Raw genomic sequence first — 18,811 nt, 5'->3', positions numbered from 1 at the left:
AGGCCCTGGACTGGACCACGTCCTTCCTCTCTTGCAGAACCCAGAGAGTCCGCCTCCCACCCTTCCTATCAGAAGCCACAGACATCTGCGGCGTACCCCAAAGCTCATCCTTCAGCCCGACCCTGTTCAACATCTACATGGCCCCCTTCGCACAAGTAGCCCGCCAGCACGACCTGAACATCTCCTATGCCGACGACACCCAACTCATCCTCTCCCTCACCATGGACCCTCATACTGCCAAAACCAACCTCCATGAGGGAATGAAGGCCGTTGCCGAAAGGATGAGGAACAGCCGCCTGAAACCGAACTTGGACAAGACGGAAGTCCTCATCCTTGGCCCCACCCCCTCTTTGTGGGACGACTCCTGGTGCCCGACCTCACTAGGAGCAGCACCGACACCCACAGACCACGCACGCAACCTAGGATTCATCCTTGACTCCTCACTCTCCATGTCGAAGCAGGTCAAAGCCGTCTCCTCCTCCTGCTACTACACCCTCGTATGCCCCGCAGGATCTACAAGTGGATCCCGACCGATACCAGAAGAACGGTGACCCAAGCCCTCGTCAGCAGCAGGCTGGACTACGGCAACGCACTCTACGCAGGAATCCGGACCAAAAACCTACAACGGCTGCAACAAATCCAGAACGCCTCAACACGACTGATCCTCAATATCCCTCGACGCAACCACATCACCTCCCACCTAAGAGACCTGCACTGGCTCCCCATCAACAAGAGGATCACCTTCAAGCTCCTCGCACACAAAGCACTTCACAACACCGGACCAGCCTACCTGAACAACAGACTCAACTTCCACACCCCCGCCCGCCAGCTCTGCTCCGCCAGCCTCGCCCTCGCCACCGTCCCGCGCATCCTACGAACAACATCCGGCGGCAGATCCTTCTCCTTCCTCGCCGCCAAGACCTGGAACACCCTCCCAACCCACCTGCGACAGACCCAGGACCTGCTCACATTCAGGAAGCTCCTCAAGACCTGGCTCTTCGAGCAGTAGCAGCACCCCTCCCCACAGCGCCTTGAGACCCTCACGGGTAAGTAGTGCGCTTTACAAATCCAATGATTGATTGATTGGAGTAGCGTGCAGGTCGCCGAAAAGCACTTCGACGTCTCATCAGGGGTAGTAAGTGCTATATAAATGCAATTACATTTGCAAGTTACAGTTCCTTCTTCACCATTTTCCTTTAAAAAAAAAATTTGTGAATGAGATTAATAAGGACAAGTAACACAGCTCCTGCTAATTTTTCCAGTTTTTTTAAATGATGTATTAACCCTTTTTTAAATACAAATTAAAGCAATTGCCCAATGCTGCCTCATTTAATTGGTACAAAATATTTGAATAAATTAAGTGCTTATCCTGGCCTTACTTAAGAAATGCAAACATCTACACTTAAGAATATATAGTGTAAAGATCCTTGCACATTGGCGGGACTATTCAGTGCTTATAATTTCAACGGATATTAACCCGAGAGAGAACTAGGATTACAGGTAAAAAAACATTCCTTATTGATTTATTTATGTGATGGCCCCTTAACAAAGCCATTAGTCCTTTCTTGTATATTGATGTGGTGACCCCTTGACAAAGCCGGTAGGCCTGCCTTATTTAAATTGACATCCACCAATCTTTAATTGGGTCAGTTACATTGTGATTATGGGGTTCAGGGCCCACTAGGGGTGAAATGTGATATGAGGGTGACACCAAAGGTATTTCCATCTACCTGATGTACATATTTGTAATTTAATGCATAGTATTTAGGTTTGTGGGTAATAAATGTACTTTTAATTTTTAAAAGAAAAAACACTGGCTGGCCAACAATTTATTCGGTGTTATTGCGTGCCAGCGAATTGAGATTGCTTGCTCAAACCACCTCCCCTGAGTAGTCCTCAAACTGCTCTGCTTCACTACCTTTAGAGACAAATTGTTACAATAGAATTTGGTTCCCAGTAATGAAACAACTGTAGGCCTATAACTAGTAAAGATCTTATATCCTTCACAACTAATTTCTATTTTTCTTACAATAGCCAATACAGAATACAATCAAGTATGGTAGTTGTGTGAAAGGTGCCCTATTGTCTGAAACAAACTGGCAGCAATTTTTGTGTCGGAGTAAACAAATAGTGCCAGCAATGTTAAACCTTCGCCCACTGGCACCTTTCATTGGGACTTGTGTGAAAAAGGCATAACTCTGTCTAAAGAAAGAGTCCTCCATTACCACTTATCCCAAAATGTTATTCCTCACGTTAGTGCCCAAGGCTTAGAAAGGAGCCATTTAAAGAGAACTTCCTTCTAAAGTGGTGTTCATCTTTCCGACAAAGAATACATACCAGTGTCTTCATTAATTTGATTGAAATACTGAAGCCTGCCCAGTAACATAGGAAGCAAAAAGAAAAAGGTCAAATGTAAAATCAGTGTTATTCTCAGTGTATGCAGCTCTAGCTAGTCCTTGATCTGCTGCTTAGAGGCATCCAAGTAGCCATTCTAGACTATAGCTTTGTGAAAAGTCTGATGCATCGCTTGTAGTTAGTGCAGCAGTTTTGGAGCAGAACAGCACAGCAAAGTCAATGAAAGCTCTTCTAATGATGAAACAATGGCTTTATGTCACTTAACTCTTTCTTATTTTTTTTATCATTTTCAGTTCTTCAGTGGGCTTCCTTCAGCCACCTGGATCTGAGCAGTACCAAATGCCCCCATCCCCTTCCCCTTGTAGCCCCTCGCAGATTCAGCCACAGTTTTCAGGTAAGGACATTTGCAGGACCCTACCCTAGTTTGATTTGAAGCATGCAGTGGTTAGCGACAGTTCTGAAAGAATAGAATTTTGGATTGGCCCTCTTGGGATTTGAGATTTTAATATGAAGAATATGCTCCAGTGTCTGCAGTACCATCTCTGAGTTCTTATGGAGGAGTTTGTTGTATCTGGCAGTCATGTATGACAACCTAAAGATGGAGGTTCGAGTCTAGCTCTGCACCGTCCTCTGCTTTCTACTGTTGTACAAGTCCTTTTAACTATCCGATCTTTGGTTACAATGTTTTAAAGTTTGAAACCACCTGTTAGTCTGGGTTATCTTGCAAAAAGCAAATTTGATCGCTCTGTACTTGCTGTATTAAACTTTTTTGAATAAATATGTATTTCCCATTCATAATGTTGTCTCAGGACTACCACCCATTTAAAGCCCAACATTTAATTTTTATTTTAATGATTTCCTGGTAAGTGGTATTGATCTGGGGGAAACTATTTGATCTCCTCCTTGTGACTGACCGGGCCAATTGCAGAAAGAGATAGTCCCTACACATAAACCATCTATAATGAAATTTTCACCAGATCATTCTTTCAGGAAACCTCTTGCTTTCACTCGTTAAACCTGGGAGAGGAGAGTGATGTAAAGTAATATTTGCAAATTGTTGATCTCTTATTTATTTGTATTACATCACACTTCTGAATCTCAAAGTCAAATCAGTCTGATTTCTTGGAAGGTTTGAAATTGTCTCTTAGGGTTGACAGTTGTGATGGAAAACCTCACAATAAGATCCTCCAGTTATCTAGATATTTTACTTATATCATTTGAAGTTTGAAAGTAAGCAGTACAGGGTGGAAAATTGTATTCCTGTGGGTTCTGCTTGTGCCTCATTTCAGCAAGTGAAATCTTACAGGACTACTTCAGGGCTAAATGTTGGCTGGCCACACAAATGTCTGTCTCTGTCCATCGATTTACTTGGGTCTGGGTCTCCACTGCCCCAGTACAGCGACGGCTTCTTATGAGTGCTACTCTGTAAAGTATAGATGTGCCCTCAAGATAGCTCACGTTTGTTTGTTTACAGGTGTCAGTCCCACTGGACCGGGGATGGTGGTTATGCAGTTGAACGTCCCCAATGGCCCCCAGGCTGCCCCTCAAAACTCGCCAATGGTCCAGTGGAGCCACTGTAAATATTTTGGTCTGGATCACCGGGGGCAAAAAGCAGACCACTTGTACAACCCAGATGCCAATTCTCAGGTAAGGGGGTATGTTTGAGTTGACTTTCATAACCTGAGCTCCAGAAATTGGATTTTCTCTTAGGGGTCTGTATTCTTTTGCTCTTTGGATTGTCCCAATAATGTTATGTTCGAGGCATATGAGCTGCAGATTACACACTGTTGTGTAGATCGCCATCTAGTGTTTGGCCCGGATGTTTGCACTTGTTTTTGTCCTGAAAATTCTTTGGAAGTCACGAGATAGGTGACTCCTCCTTTGGATCACATTGCGCATGGGCATTGGCTCCATCGTCAGATTGTTTTTTTCCGCCATCGGGTTCGGATGTGTTTCCTGCGCTCCGGTTTCGTACAGAGTTTTTGTTCGCTGCGCAATCCCTCACCCGTTTCCGACGGTATTGTCTCGAACGCCTTTCCCTCTCGACGCGAGTCTTGACAATTTCAAAGTCTTTGATTCCGGTCGTTGACGAAGGCCTTTAGGCCTACCTAGGCCTCATCTTCTGGCTAATGGAAAGGATGCCATTCAAGAAGTGTCCTCCATGTGGGTCGAAGTTTCCCTCTCTAAGGTGTGCAACCTTTGCCTCTCACCAGAACACGAGGCCAGGGACTGTTCGGCTTGTGCCTCCTTCCGCTCCAAATAGACAATTTGGGACCGACGAGCTTGAAGGACCATGGCATGCTCGTCAGCTTCGATCCCCGACGACATCTTTGAAGAGGGCGTTGACATGCCAGAACAGCAGCGGGCCGAAGAAGGCTTCAGCTACTCAGAGGACTCAGACGTCGAGGACATCACTCCAACACATGTCGACCCTGACCCTTCCTCGACACCCTCTAAAAAGGCTTCAGTCACACCCTCGCCTTCTGGCCCGGGTGCACACCGAGAGACTGCTTCCCATGCCCCGCTTTCGGCCTCGGTAAAGAAGCCTACTAAGCCTTCAGGCGACTCAGGCTCGAGTCAGCCTACCCCCGGTGCCGACACACACCAACCAGCACCGAAAAAGTAGCCATCTTCTTCCTCATCCACGCCGATCGCTGCTTTGACATCCGAGCACTCTGCACCGAAGACTGGCACCGGCTCATCATCGCATAAAACACTCTCGGAGCCGACCAAAAAACGGCCACCTAAGTCCCCCGACTCCCATGCTTCGGAGCTGAAAAAGGCCTCAGAACCGAAAAAACAACACATTCCGCCGGCCAAGGACACTGCAAAAGGTCACAGTTCCAAGCCAAAAGAACCTAGAGCAGCTACCGAGTCGGTGCCGAAAAAGCCTCCGCGACCAAAAACTTCGGCACCGAAGGATCTGCCTTATACAGAGGAACTTTGTAAACCAGATCCTACCCAAAAGACTCTTGTGAAAGATCATAAGACAATTGGCTCTTAGCTCCAAAAAGCGACCACTAGAGGCGCCTGCACCGGCTCCTCCTCCTAAAAAGAAAGACATTGCAACCTCTCCATTAAGGATCCCTTCTCCTCCTCCTCCTCCTCCTCCTCCTCCTCCACATCCCCTACCCCAGTAGGACGTAATGATGATGATGATGATGTGGATACTGATTCTAATGATACAGGGGAAGGTGCCGATGATCCATTAGGGAACCCTAGTCCTCCTTACTCCCCTAACCCATGGGATGATTATAACACCCCGGACCCCCCTTATGTTCCCCAGGATGATACATATGCGTCCTGGCCTTTCCCCCCCCCCCCACCCCCCACCCCCCTAGAGGACACTATAGGCTGTAACCAACTTGTCCATAGGGCTGCCCAATACCCTGGAGGGAGTTGACCTACACACAGACACAGTGGAGGAAGATTTTTTAATGGACACTTTCGACACCACCCAAAGGTACACTTCAATTCTACCCATGCTTAAGGAGGTTATTAAGCATGCACCAGAGGTTTTTAAAGATCCAGTCAGGGCTCGAGTCCTTAACCCCCGAATAGAGAGAAAATATAAGGCTAACCCTACAGATCCAGTCTATATTAAGCGCCCGCATCACTAGACTCCCTTGTAGCCTCCATTGCACGGAAAAGGGAAAATTCCCAAACATCAGGTGAGGTCCCCCACCTCCCCCCCCCCACACACACCAGTTAAGGAGTCTGAACTCCTTGACGCCTCTGACAAACGAAGGGCGCATCGCCAATACTCAAGCGCTGTTAGCAAGGTACAACAGGGCACATTATGATGAGCTGGAATCCATAATGCAGCATCTCCCAGATAAATACAAGAATAGGGACAATGAACTCATACAAGAAGTTAAAACTATCACTAATACCTCCATCGGTTGTGCCATAGATGCCGCAGATACTGCTTCAAGGGCAATTAATACTAGCGTTCTTTTGCATAGGCATGCCTGGCTACATATTTCAGGTTTCAAACCCTAAGTCCAGAGTTCCATCCTCAATCAACCATTCGATGAGCAACACCTATTTGGTCCTAATGTTGATGTATCCCTTGAAAAGATGAAAAAGGATACCGATACAGTTAAATCTGTGGTCGCAAGCTCCCAGACGCTCCTTTTGTTGATCATCATACAGAGGCAACACGAGAGGCTACTCCTCGGATAGCCCTTCCACTTCTTACAAAACCCCTAGCTAATCCACCTTCACTAGGGGCTACCAAAGAGGGGGTTACAGGGGTAACAATAACAAAGGCAGAGGAAAAACTAACAACTCCCGCTCTGCCTCTACCCCTACCCCTACCCAATGACTTTCCTCCACTTCCCCCTCATCATTCCACTCCAGTGGGGGGAAAACTGCAACAATTCCTTCCTGTCTGGAACAACATCACATAAGACAGGTGGGTGCGACAAATAATTCAATCAGGGTACTGTCTCAAACGAACATCTACACCCCCAAACATACTACCCGACAGTGTCCAATGTCACAATAGCATCTATTACTGCTAAAGCAAGAGGTAATATCCCTCCTACAAAAACAGTGCAATTGAACCAGTTCCTCTGCACCAACAAAACAAGGGTGTTTACTCCCTGTACTTTCTTATCCCAAAGAAGGACGGCTCTCTAAGGCCTATTCTAGACCTCAGACACCTTAACATATACATACAGTCAGACCATTTTCACATGGTCACACTCCAGCAGGTCCTTCCTTTTCTTTCACAAAACGACTTCCTTGCTACTCTAGATCTCAAGGACGCCTACTTCCTAATTCCCATTCACACCGCTCATAGGAAGTATCTCAGATTTGTACTAGACGGTCAACACTATTAATTCAAAGTACTCGCATTCGGAGTCACGACAGCACCAAGGGTATTCACCAAGTGCCTAGCAGTAGTAACAGCGCACTTAAGACAGCACATTCACGTCTTCCCATATCTAGACGACTGGCTCATAAAAGCCAGCTCTTATAACCAGTGTGTACAACACACTCACGCCACTATCCAACTACTTCACGACTTGGGGCTTACAATAAACCACACCAAGTCCCATCTGCAACCGTCTCACATACAATACCTTGGTGCCACAATAAACACCTCGAAAGCACTTGCTTATCCCTCTCCTGTCAGCATAGCAAACATGCAAGCTCTTCTCACAAAATTTCAACCGGAACACTCCCTTCCAGCTCGAGTGTTCATGCTGCTAATAGGGATGATGTCCTCTTGCATATTCAGAGTGCCTCATGCAAGACTACAAATGCGTCCCCTTCAAGAGTGCTTAGCACGTCAATGGAACCAGGTGCAAGGTCAGTTGACAGATCTAGTGATGATGGACAGTCGTACTCATCGCTCTCTGCAGTGGTGGAACACCAAAAACCTTTCCAAAGGACGACCGTTCCTAGAGTCAGTTCCTCAAATCGTCTTGACAGCGGACGCATCGCTCTCCGGCTGGGGAGCTCACCTATTGCAACACACCATGCAGGGCTGGTGGACACCACAACAAAAGTTACTCCACATCAACCACCTGGAGTTACTAGCCATATTCCTAGCCTCTAAAGCATTCCTAAAGCAAATATCAAGCAAGACTGCATTAGTCCGCAGGGACAACATGACAACCATGTATTACATACAAAAACAGGGCGGAACACACTCCCTGCAACTCTCTCAGCTAGCACAGAACATATGGCGGTGGGCTATACCTCAGTACATATTCCTCTTAGCCCAACATGTTCCAGGAGTACAAAACACCATGGCAGATCTGTTGAGCCGTCAAACACAACAGATCCACGAGTGGGAACTTCATCCACAAGTTCTTCAACCGTTCTTTTAGATGTGGGGACAACCTCAGATAGACCTCTTTGCCACCCACGAATTCGCCAAATGCCCAAGCTTTGCCGCCAGATATCCACACCCACTGTCCAAAGGCAATGCGATATGGATGAACTGGTCAGGCAGATTGGCGTACGCTTTTCCGCCTCTCCCACTCATGCCACTAGTAGTGCGCAAACTACAGCAACATTCTCTAACCCTCATCCTAGTTGTTCCAACGAGGGCCAGACAACCGTGGTACACCACACTGCTGGAACTTTCTGTAGTACCGCACCAAAAAACGATACCTATCTCCACGTATCTCAACTCAGAACCATGGAGAGATCAGACGCCCGGACCCAGCTCAGCTCAACCTTGTGATCTGGCTCCTGAGGTCTTAGAATTCGATTACCTTAACCTTCCTCCTGACTGCATGAACGTCATAAAAGAAGCTAGACGTCCAACCACTAGAGCATGCTATTCAGCCAAGTGGAAATGTTGTGTAATATATTGTCACAGCAACAATATCAATCCCCCAGATGTGTCTATTCAACACATCATAGGCTACATATTACACCTCCAAAGATGTAACGTCTATTAGACTGCATCTTGCTGCCATAGCAGCATATCTACAAAATAGACCGCATCCATCTCTTTTCAGAGTACCTGCTATTAAAGCCTTTATGGAAGTCCTTAAAAGAATCATTCCTCCCAGAGCACCACCTTCACTAGTGTGGAATTTAAACATTGTTCTCAAACGGCTAATGGGACCTCCCTTCGAACCTTTACATAAATGTGAACTACAATTCTTAACATGGAAGGTTGCGTTCCTAGTAGCTATTACTTCTCTATGGAAAGTTATTGAACTACAAGCACTTACTATTCAAGAACCTTTCCTGCAAATGCATCATAATACGGTCGTTCTCCGTACTAATCCTTAATTCCTTCCTAAAGTCATTTCTCCCTTCCACCTCAAACAATCTGTGGAACTGCCAGTTTTTTCCTCGCAGCCACAAACAGTCGCAGAAAGAGCTCTTCATACCTTAGATGTAAAAAGAGCGTTACAATACTACATTGAGAGAACACAATCCTTTCGTAAGACCAAACAACTTTTCGTGTCTTTCTCACCACCACACAAAGGCAACAATATATCAAAATCTGGGATTGCCAGATGGATTGTCAAATGTATACAAATTTGCCACCACAAAGCTAAACGTACATTATTTGTTCCTCCTAAAGCCCACTCTACTAGAAAGATAGGGGCTTCAATGGCATTTTTAGGGAACATTCCCTTAGATGACATCTGCAAAGCAGCTACATGGTCTACACCACACACATTCACAAAACACTATTGTGTAAATGTGCAAACAAAACATGCTACTGTAGGCCAGGCTGTACTCAAAACACTATTTCAAACTACTGCAACAGATACTGGTGGTCGCCGCTAAGAGGGGGTACTGCTGTATAATCTATGCAACAGTGTGTAATCTGCAGATCATATGCCTCGAACGGAAAATGCTACTAACCAGTATGCATCTGTTCTTTGCATGTAGAGCTGCACACGCCTCCCCGGCTACCTTTATCTGTTCCAGTATGATCTTAATTAGATACAGCTTACATGGACATCCTTCCTTTTCTTGCAAAGCTCCATCCCTTCCCTGATGGCGAAAAACAATCTGAGGATAGAGCCGATGCCCATGCGCAATGTGATTCAAAGGAGGAGTCCCCTATTTCGTGACTTCCAAAGAACTTTTCAGGACAAAAACAAACATCCAGCTCAACACTAGATGGAGAGCTATGCAACAGTGTGTAACTCTGTAGCTCTACATACCAAGAACAGATGCATACTGGTAAGTACCATTTTCCATTTTGTTACATTCTTAAATAAAAAGAAAACTCTGAGTCTCATGCAGATGTTTGTATTTGATTCTTAGCACACAATGCTGACACAGTTCTTATCATGTGACTGTACTTGGGCTTTTCGGCTTTTGCTGCTTTCTGACATGGGATTTAGTTAGCATAATGTGAAAGGTGTGTGTGTGTGTGTGTGTGTGTGTGTGTGTGTGCATTAGCCTTCTCATTACGTGCAGTAGCAGACCATCAATGCAGTGAATTAAAGGGCCATTTTCTTGGATTAAAGGACCCTTTCTGCTATAGAGTCTTTTACTCCTGCACGCTGGGAGAGAACATTAAAGCCTGGCATAAGAGGAGAAAAGCTTGGCCACTTTTGTCACAGATAGCCTGTACGTTGTCTTTTCAGTCCGTGTCTTGCTCTGTCAGGCATTACATTTTAAAGTGTCATACATTTACAAATCCATAATATAAACACATTTCAAATGCAAGTCACTACACATTAAAATACTTCTTATTATCGTTAAATGCATCAGTAGAATTATACCATTGTTCAGAAAGAGAGGTTTCTATTACCAAAACATGATAGTATTCATTAGTAGCTAAAGTACAAGTATATGACTTCCAGAGCAGATTCTGAAAGTTACGTAGTACTGCAGAGTAAAGTTTCTGTAGCCCTGTAATTTAATTTAAAGTAGTTAAATGTTCCTCACTTTGTTTATTCACCTCGTATCAGCCAACAAAAGGGGCAGGAGAGTGAAAGTTTGAGAGTGAAAGTACTGTTAACATGAATATTGTCTGCTTAATTATCTGTACTCACTCTTGCTCATAGAGACTTCATTAGATATGTTGTAGATGCTAGTCTGCATTTGGTGTTTAGCAGGATGTTGATTTTTACAGCAGTAAGAACCCACCCCGTAATCAGCACAGGCATGAGACTACAAACTGATAGAAAACACTTTTAGTCATACTATAAGAAAAAATACATTAACTCAAACTAGTCTGTTTATTCGAACTACACAATTGCTTATTTAACCTGTTCTGTAGAAAGACCTAATCCTTAAGTAAAGGTACCCTGCTGTGTGAGCTAATTAATTTCATCAGCAATCATCATTATATGATTTGACACTATGCATATAGTGATAATGTGTTCCTCAGTACAGCAAATAAAGAAAGTTTAATTGGTAGAAAGGACATAAAAGATTCCCTGTGCTCAAAGGAAAAACAGGCATGAATGTAGTAGTGCATAGATTTGAAATTAAACACTTTACTGTGCTTTGGGTAAAAAACTGGTACAGGACTGAATGGTGCATTTCATGAAGTGGAAAAGAATAGAGAACAAAGTTTGAAACAGGCAAGTGTCATAAACCCTTTCCTGCACTCTGGAGGAAAACCAGAAGTGAGTGTGAGGATATGGCATGACAGTAAGATTAGATGATGAAGGGGTTGCAACCAGTCTTTGGACTTTTAAACATAAACCTTCGTATTTGGCTCTCCCAAATAACTCCCACTTACATGTAGGCCTTGCACTTAAATTGGCAACAGGCTATCTGGATTCTAATTTAACTGTCATGAACAAAATTCAGAACCTTGATTAAAAATAAAAGTGGCAGAGAGAGAAACAACTTTGGTTAGTTATTGATTTGAGTCCTGGGTCTGTGTATCTTAGAATGAATTACTGATTATAGTAGTGTTTGTAATATGTGCTGCTGTTATTCCCATGCTCTGCCATTTACTTTTAGGTGTGGACATGGACACACTGTGTCTGGACTGGAGGCTCCAATTAGGCTTCTCTTACTTTACTTCATCAACAAACAGCAAGCAATCGTAACATTTTAAATATTTAAAACTACATTTCCCATGACCATTATCCAGTTCTGCCTAGCCCATCCATCAATCACAGATCACCAGCCCCCATAAATACAGGGAACACTATGTTCCTTCCTCTTTCTTTGCTTCTGAGCAGCAGAGAGAAGTACTCCCCGATTTTCTTATATTGATATGTTGCTCTTTAACTTTGCAGTATTGCGTTTATGCTTTACAGCATGGGGGCGTGTGTATCCATGGCGAGTGATTAAACAATGTTGAACCGTAGTGGGGTTGCGATACTCTGTTGCGTGTCTATTGTCATTTGCTGGTTTACAACTTTGCCATTGCAGGTGTTTTTTATGATGGACCTTTGTTGTCTTTGTGTACCTCTCGACAGTCTTTCCAATAAGTGGAGCAAGAATAAGGAAGTGAGGACTGCGTCGGCTGGACTCCTCCGACTGGCGCTGCCCTCTTTCTTTTGTTATTACAGACGCACCCACTTGTGCGACCACCCTCTATTCTAGACTGGTTTGGGTTATACCCCTAATGCAGTTTTCTTGATTGAGTTATTTTTATCCTAGGTTCTCGTCCCCTGACACTGTCTTGGCGCCCAGCAGTGCTTTTGGCTCCCTGTGTACGCGCTGAGGTCAAGAGATGGCCCTTAATTCTATAAATTATTGAATAATGTGCAGCCCCAGTAGAAGCAGAGAACTCCTTCCTCACTCACACTAATATGGGTTCCTTGGGCAGCTTGGGCTTCTCTCCCACCTCATTAACCCTTCTCGGTCTGTATACTAAAAACTGTGCAATGCTTGTTGAGAGAACAATAGCACGCTATCAACCCTTTGATGACTGATTACTTTGAATACTATATGAGCTTTCTGGTATGCAGTTTGAAGAACAGCTTGTGGAAGCTCTCAATCATTTTTTTCAAGAATCAGTTAACAGGTCATTGATAATGGTTCTCAGGCTATTTACTGGACCCTGAAGCAGTTTGGCCACTGCCTTCGGGTGGAACAACTTTCACTGCTTTCTTCCAGGTCAAGGTATCAAATGGTGTGACTTTCAATGCCAAAAATAAAGCCATGAAATGGTTGCATCCTAAGGCTATGTCGAGGATTTCCTACTCCAATTTGGCAGTGCGTATGGAGTTGGTGATGTTCCAGGACCTTTGGGGTCTAAAGTGCTGCCCCGAATGTAAGGTAATAATGACTTGGACCACTCCTCTCACTCAGGCTTGTCCCAGTATGACGTCGGGGCAGTGGGGGACAAGAAAAAGTGCAGTCTTTCTCCGATCCTAGGAAGACAGGACAGAGTGGTAGACTTTGACCCGGATGAAATGGTTCATATTCTATCATCTTACTTACAAATTTTATGAGCACTTCCCTTTGAGCACTCACATCACTAAAATCTTTTTTTGGAGGCAAGAGTCAAGATCCTGATGGAAGGCCACACCCTTTGATCCCGTTGACCCTGCTGATGGCAGGCAGGTTGTCCCAGAATGTTGGGCTTTGTCTGGAATTTCACAGCAAGCTCATTTCTACATCAGACAGTCTTGGTCAGCCAATATGCTTAAAGTATATTATTTGGCCTAGAGGAGATGGGTTAGTTGGTGTGAGGAACAGTGTGGATACCAAACTGCTTTTGGTTGTGAATTTTTGTCCTGCTTTGACGATTCTGAAAACACATACTCATTGGGCTCTCGATTAGAGTACATAATGAATACAGTTGACTGTTAGTCGGAATCCACATTTCGTTTGTTTTATCGTAAACAGTTTGTTGATGATGCTTCAGTGGTTGTAGGACAGCTTTGAACAAGCGTAAATGCAGTCTCTGCTCCTGACATAGAATTAAAAATATTTCTCGCTAACACTTCAGGAATTTTCCATTATAATAAGGGCATGAAGGCAAGGATTATCCCACCACATTTCTGTTGATTTTGAGGTCTTCGAGTAATCTTGTATAGTTTCTTTTCTTTACCCACTCTATTTGTGATACATTTTGAATCAATGAGACTATTTTTATGGTGCACTTTTTCTTTTCCTCCTGGAACGTAGCAGAAACACAAATGAGGCCAGAGAAAATGTACTCGTTCTGGATATGGCAAATTTTGTCATGTTTGACAAGTTGGATTGTTACTACTCGATGATTACGGAGCTGTTGCTGTTGTTTTTTTCATGAAGTCGCTTTTTTTGTTAGGAGTACATTGGTTTTACTTAACTGCAAAGAAAGAAGAATGGACATGATGTTCCCTGTATTTATGGGGGCTGTGCTGTCTGATTGGTGGATGAGCCATGGTGAACTGGATAATGGTCATGGGATATGTAGTTTCAAGTGTTTCATATGTTCTGATTGTCTGCTATTTGTTGATACATTAAAGTAAGAGAAACATAATCCTCTCCTCCGTGTCCTTAATAGAATTCTTGATGCGATCGCTAGGAATTGTTGTTTTTATTTCAAGTATTAGTTTGTTTTTAGATTACTCATGATGCCTCCCCAAACACCACATCACACTACAGGGATGTGGAATTCCTATAGTCCAACGCCCAGGACATATTGTTTGGGGTGAAGGGTGACAAGTTTTCATGTGTATTTTGTCCTTGGGACAAGTACACCCAAATCCTTACAGCACAAACCCTTTGCCTGCCAGTTACAGTACCATATTATATAGATCAGGGAAGGGCATTGTATGCAGTTAAGGTACTATTTGTGGTAATGATGTTCAAACTTGTATTCCTGGTTCATTAATGCAAAGCCTTTATTAGGGTGCTACGCAACCAGATGATGGACGGAATGCTGAATAAATCATACATTTACCCCCAGTCAAGAGATCTGGGTCCAGTATAAAAATGTGTACACACGTTTTCAAAGTTTAGCAATATGAGGCTATGTATAATGCTCCCAGAAATCTTTACTTTAAAAAAAAAAATCATAAAAAAATGCGAGTAGGAACAAAAACTACTTTAAAATTCTAGGTACCATTTCTTTGCAGAATCATTTAGTAAAATGTGTTGATGTATGCTAGTATTTCTCAAAAAAATTCATATTGGAAAATCAGTGTATACCAGTTTCAGTAAGATTAAGGGAAACAAAAATAAACAAGCAATAGCAAAGCCAGTAGATCTGAAATTGGTGGTCAGCCTTTTGATTTTTGTCAATGCTAGACTTGTTTTGGAATGGTTTTTGTAAAACCTTAATGGGTGTGGGAGCGGCCGGGCCCTCACCATTCTAACCAGCATTGGCAAAAGCAACAAAAAAAAAACTTGGGACTCAAAAAGCACTCATTGCCATAGTAGTTCCTGGCACTGAACAAAACTACTTTGTGTGCTGATATGCTCTTTGCGAAAGAGCAGAATGCTGTCACTCACAGAGAAGCCAGCTGATAGACCGACAGAGACAAAAGTTTAAACTGCACAAAGGGTCATGGTTAACGCCAGTCCTAATTAGAATACCCAATTATTAGAGAAAATCTCAAAAGTGCACCCATGGTATGTGTCCTTGCATTAAGTGCAGATATACGTCTTTCATGAATTCACAAGAATTTATAGAAGTAGGCCAAGAAATAGTACTCCTAGAAAATTTGTGAACTGTATTTTAGCATGAACAAATTTGCATGGGTAGATTTGCTCATGCAAAAATCGCAGTGTTTGCATGTTCACTTTCCCGTCAACCACTTTTTTCCCAACCCTGGAAGAAGTTTTACGTCGCTGTTGTCTGGTATAAATTTCCAGTCTATCTCAGTATGGGAAAAGATTAGAGATGAGTTGGCAAAAACCCTTAAAACATGCAAGTTAGTAGGTGTGCACTGACTCAAAAGGGCATTCCAACCATGGAACTATTGCTTACCACTATCTTCAGCCCCAGTATGTAAATCTGCGGCGACGTGGCAACATAAGGGAACTGCTAGTATTCAAACTCTACTATGGTATGCGCCTTGGCATAATCAGAGAGGCTATATCAGAGCTCTTATATAATTGGATTGCTGCCATAATTAGTTGGTGCATTACCTGGCACAAAAGTCGATTTTGTTACAGGACAAGTAGATTTATGATACAACCTGCGCCATGGACAAGTAGATATTTTATTAAATTCCACACTCCTGCACTAGGACAAAGATTGCACCTCAGATTGTGTTTTCTGCTATCGGGTTTAGACGTACTCCTTGACCATCAAGCTACAACCAGGAGGCATTCGACTTCATTGACCAGAATCACCAGCTAAAGCTTTGAAATGACTAACTTTCATCAACAACGCTCCAAATTCAACAGAAAATTGTGAGATTGCCATGTCCGGTCATATCAGAATGCATTGGGGGCTATGAAGAGAACACCCTTTCAATTTATACCCGAATGTAATTCTAAATTCCTGTGATCAGGCCATCACCAAATTCGCAATCTCTCAGTCTTACATGGAGGTCAAGCACTGGTCTCAAGAGTCTGCAATTAAACCCCGAGACTAGGATCAAGAGATCTAGCGAGTCTGCTTTGTCCACTGCCCCTGAGCCTACTCCGTGTGAGAGATTCAGTGCAAGGGCCTAAACCTCAACTCCAAGCCATGTCTGTGAGAAAGTGCCATCTTTGCCCCAATATTGGAACTTTCATAGATTCCCATGCTTTGTATCATTCCCCCGTCGTCGGAATGGGAGCCTCGGTAAATAAAAAATACCATAGCAGTAAGTACAAAAGAGAAAACTAGGCTTAGGCCTCATCTAATTTTGTAGCTTGTCCACCTCTTTTTGTAAAAGAGACCAAAATTCTGCAACAACCAATCAGAACAGCCTCACCCCATAGAGCCCTCCTGAGAGAGACTCAGAGCCTCAGATTTTCTACCGCACGTTGTGCTAGGGAGTCTCCACTGAGCTCTGCTCAGTTTTCTCTTCAGATTGGATTCTTTTTCCATTTCTTCAACTTTGATATGCCTGACAAGGAGAAGAAGGCGTTATTTAGAGCATGTGCTACCTGTTCTAAGAAGAGGCTGTTTGTGGAGGACAAGCATGAGGACTGTATCTACTGCTTGTACCCGGACCACAAGGCCACAGATTGTAAAATCTGCAGAACATTCTCTACAAAGACCTTGAGAGACAGGGAAGGCCCGTTTGACTTTGCTGCAGAAAATTAAGTCACGTAAGGAGGTTATGTCATCTGACAGTGAGGATTCTTCATCAGCTGCGTCCTCTTGAAGATCCAAGAAGAGGGGTAGGTCATCCCCTTCAACTTCTATTGAGCCCCCTGTGAAAGCCTTACAAAAGACCTCTGATAGGTCTGAAAAGGCTAGTCCCATAGAAATCTCCTCACCGAGGTGTAAAATAGAGGCTGGGACAGACTGAGGAGGCACAGACAGCTAAGAAGGTAAAGAAAGGTGTTTCTGTTACTTCACCATCTGAAAAGGAGAAGGGAGGCAAGAAACCTTCTACTGTCCCTCAGGAAGGAAGATCGGATAAGAAACCACGTCCGTCGACGACAAAAGCAGCTGGTACGTCGACGACAACTTCCAAAAAAGACTTGGGTTCAGGTACAGCTTCGTCGACGGCAGCTTCGTCGACGGCGGCGCGGATGTCTTCGTCGACGTTTAAGGTACCTGTTTCCCGCTCGTCGACGATGGTGTCTACATTTTCGACGTCAACGATAATGATGACGAAGGTAGTGTCGATGACGACGGCAGCCATGATGATGATGACGACTAGCTCGTCGACGATCAATCCTCCGTTGATGATCAATCTTCCGTCGACGATGATTTCGCCGACGTTTCCGTTAACGACGAGTCTGTCGACGGCGTCACCGATGATTCAAAGGGTCCGTATATCTATAAAAAGGCAGCAAATTACCCCAGAGATGACATCATCTCGGCGTGTAACACCTTTGCCTCCCACTTTGCTTCTGGATGAGGAGTCTGATGACGATGAGGATGGTCCTTATGGAGATGCTTATAGCCCATCACAATTACAAGTGAAGTTCCAAGATTCGGATTCTGATGAGTGCTATGCTGAAGAGCGCCAGTTTGTTCAGCAAGAAAGGCCTTCACAAAAGTCACGTCAGGATATGGTGGCAATGCCATCCTCTCTTATAACGGACTTGCAATTGATGCTACAGGATTACAAGAGGAGGTTTCCGTCGCAGACTGCGGAACAGCGACAGCGTCCTCCTTCTCCATCCATCCCTACTACTCCTGCAGATGCAGTGACGCCTTTGGTTTCTCTGGTTTCGGAACCAGAACCCAGAGAGAGCTATCAGGAGGTTGTGCCTATTCAGGATGATGATGTCTCATCGGACGGAGATCCTCAGGTTGATCCTCCTCATGACCCGGATAGAGGTTGGGACGATGATGTCGTTCAGGATCCAGATTCACCAGTGCCGGATATTGCTACCTCCCCTCCTGCTGACATTGGAGGTTTCCATAATCTTATGGAAAGGGCGTCCAAAAGATTTGGCCTACCTATTACGACAGTACAATCAGACGGTTTCCTTTACGACTTCAAGGAACCTTCCAGAAAATCCGTTTGTTCAATTCCAATTATCGAACATGTATGGTCGGAAGGTACTAAAGTGATGCAGAATCGGGCAACAGTCATTCCTGTTCTTCCCTGGCTGAAGAAGAAATATAAAGCTCCAGAAGGTAGTCCTGCTTGCCTGACTGGTCAGCCGAAGCCGGACTCAGTTATTTCCCAGGCGGCGCAAAGCAAGTCCAAAAATCCATTGACACCACTTACAACACCGCCAGACAAGGAAGGGAGACTTCTGGACAATGTGGGAAAAAGATTCTCTTCTATGGCCAGCCTCTTGGTCCGAGCTGCTAATGCTCTTGCTATCTTGGGCAGATATGATCGCCAGATGTGGTGCGATTTATCCCCGTTTGTGGACCAACTTCCGAATGGATCGAAAGATGAGGTCAGGAAGATACTGGTGGAAGGGGAGCGTTTCTCTTCAGAGGTGATAGATTGTGCTATGGACATAGCAACTACAGCTTTCCGTGCACTAG

General features: G+C 44.2%; 1 protein-coding gene across 4 annotated transcripts in view; it reads left to right on the top strand.

Moving 5' to 3' along the window:
- The window catches only part of R3HDM2 (R3H domain containing 2), a 906,692-nt gene that overhangs the window by 726,079 nt on the left and 161,802 nt on the right, over positions 1–18,811 (top strand). For all 4 annotated transcript variants that reach the window (XM_078688982.1, XM_078688980.1, XM_078688983.1 and 1 more), the window contains 2 exons: positions 2,649–2,749; positions 3,830–4,002. In XM_078688982.1, the coding sequence (XP_078545108.1) occupies positions 2,649–2,749; positions 3,830–4,002 (274 nt within the window). The remainder of the gene's footprint in view (positions 1–2,648; positions 2,750–3,829; positions 4,003–18,811) is intronic.

The sequence above is a fragment of the Lissotriton helveticus genome, chromosome 1_1, assembly GCF_964261635.1.
Source record: "Lissotriton helveticus chromosome 1_1, aLisHel1.1, whole genome shotgun sequence".
Classification (NCBI taxonomy): Eukaryota; Metazoa; Chordata; class Amphibia; order Caudata; family Salamandridae; genus Lissotriton; species Lissotriton helveticus.
Note: the sequence above shows the minus strand (reverse complement) of the source record. Positions and strands in the feature narration are given on the sequence as shown.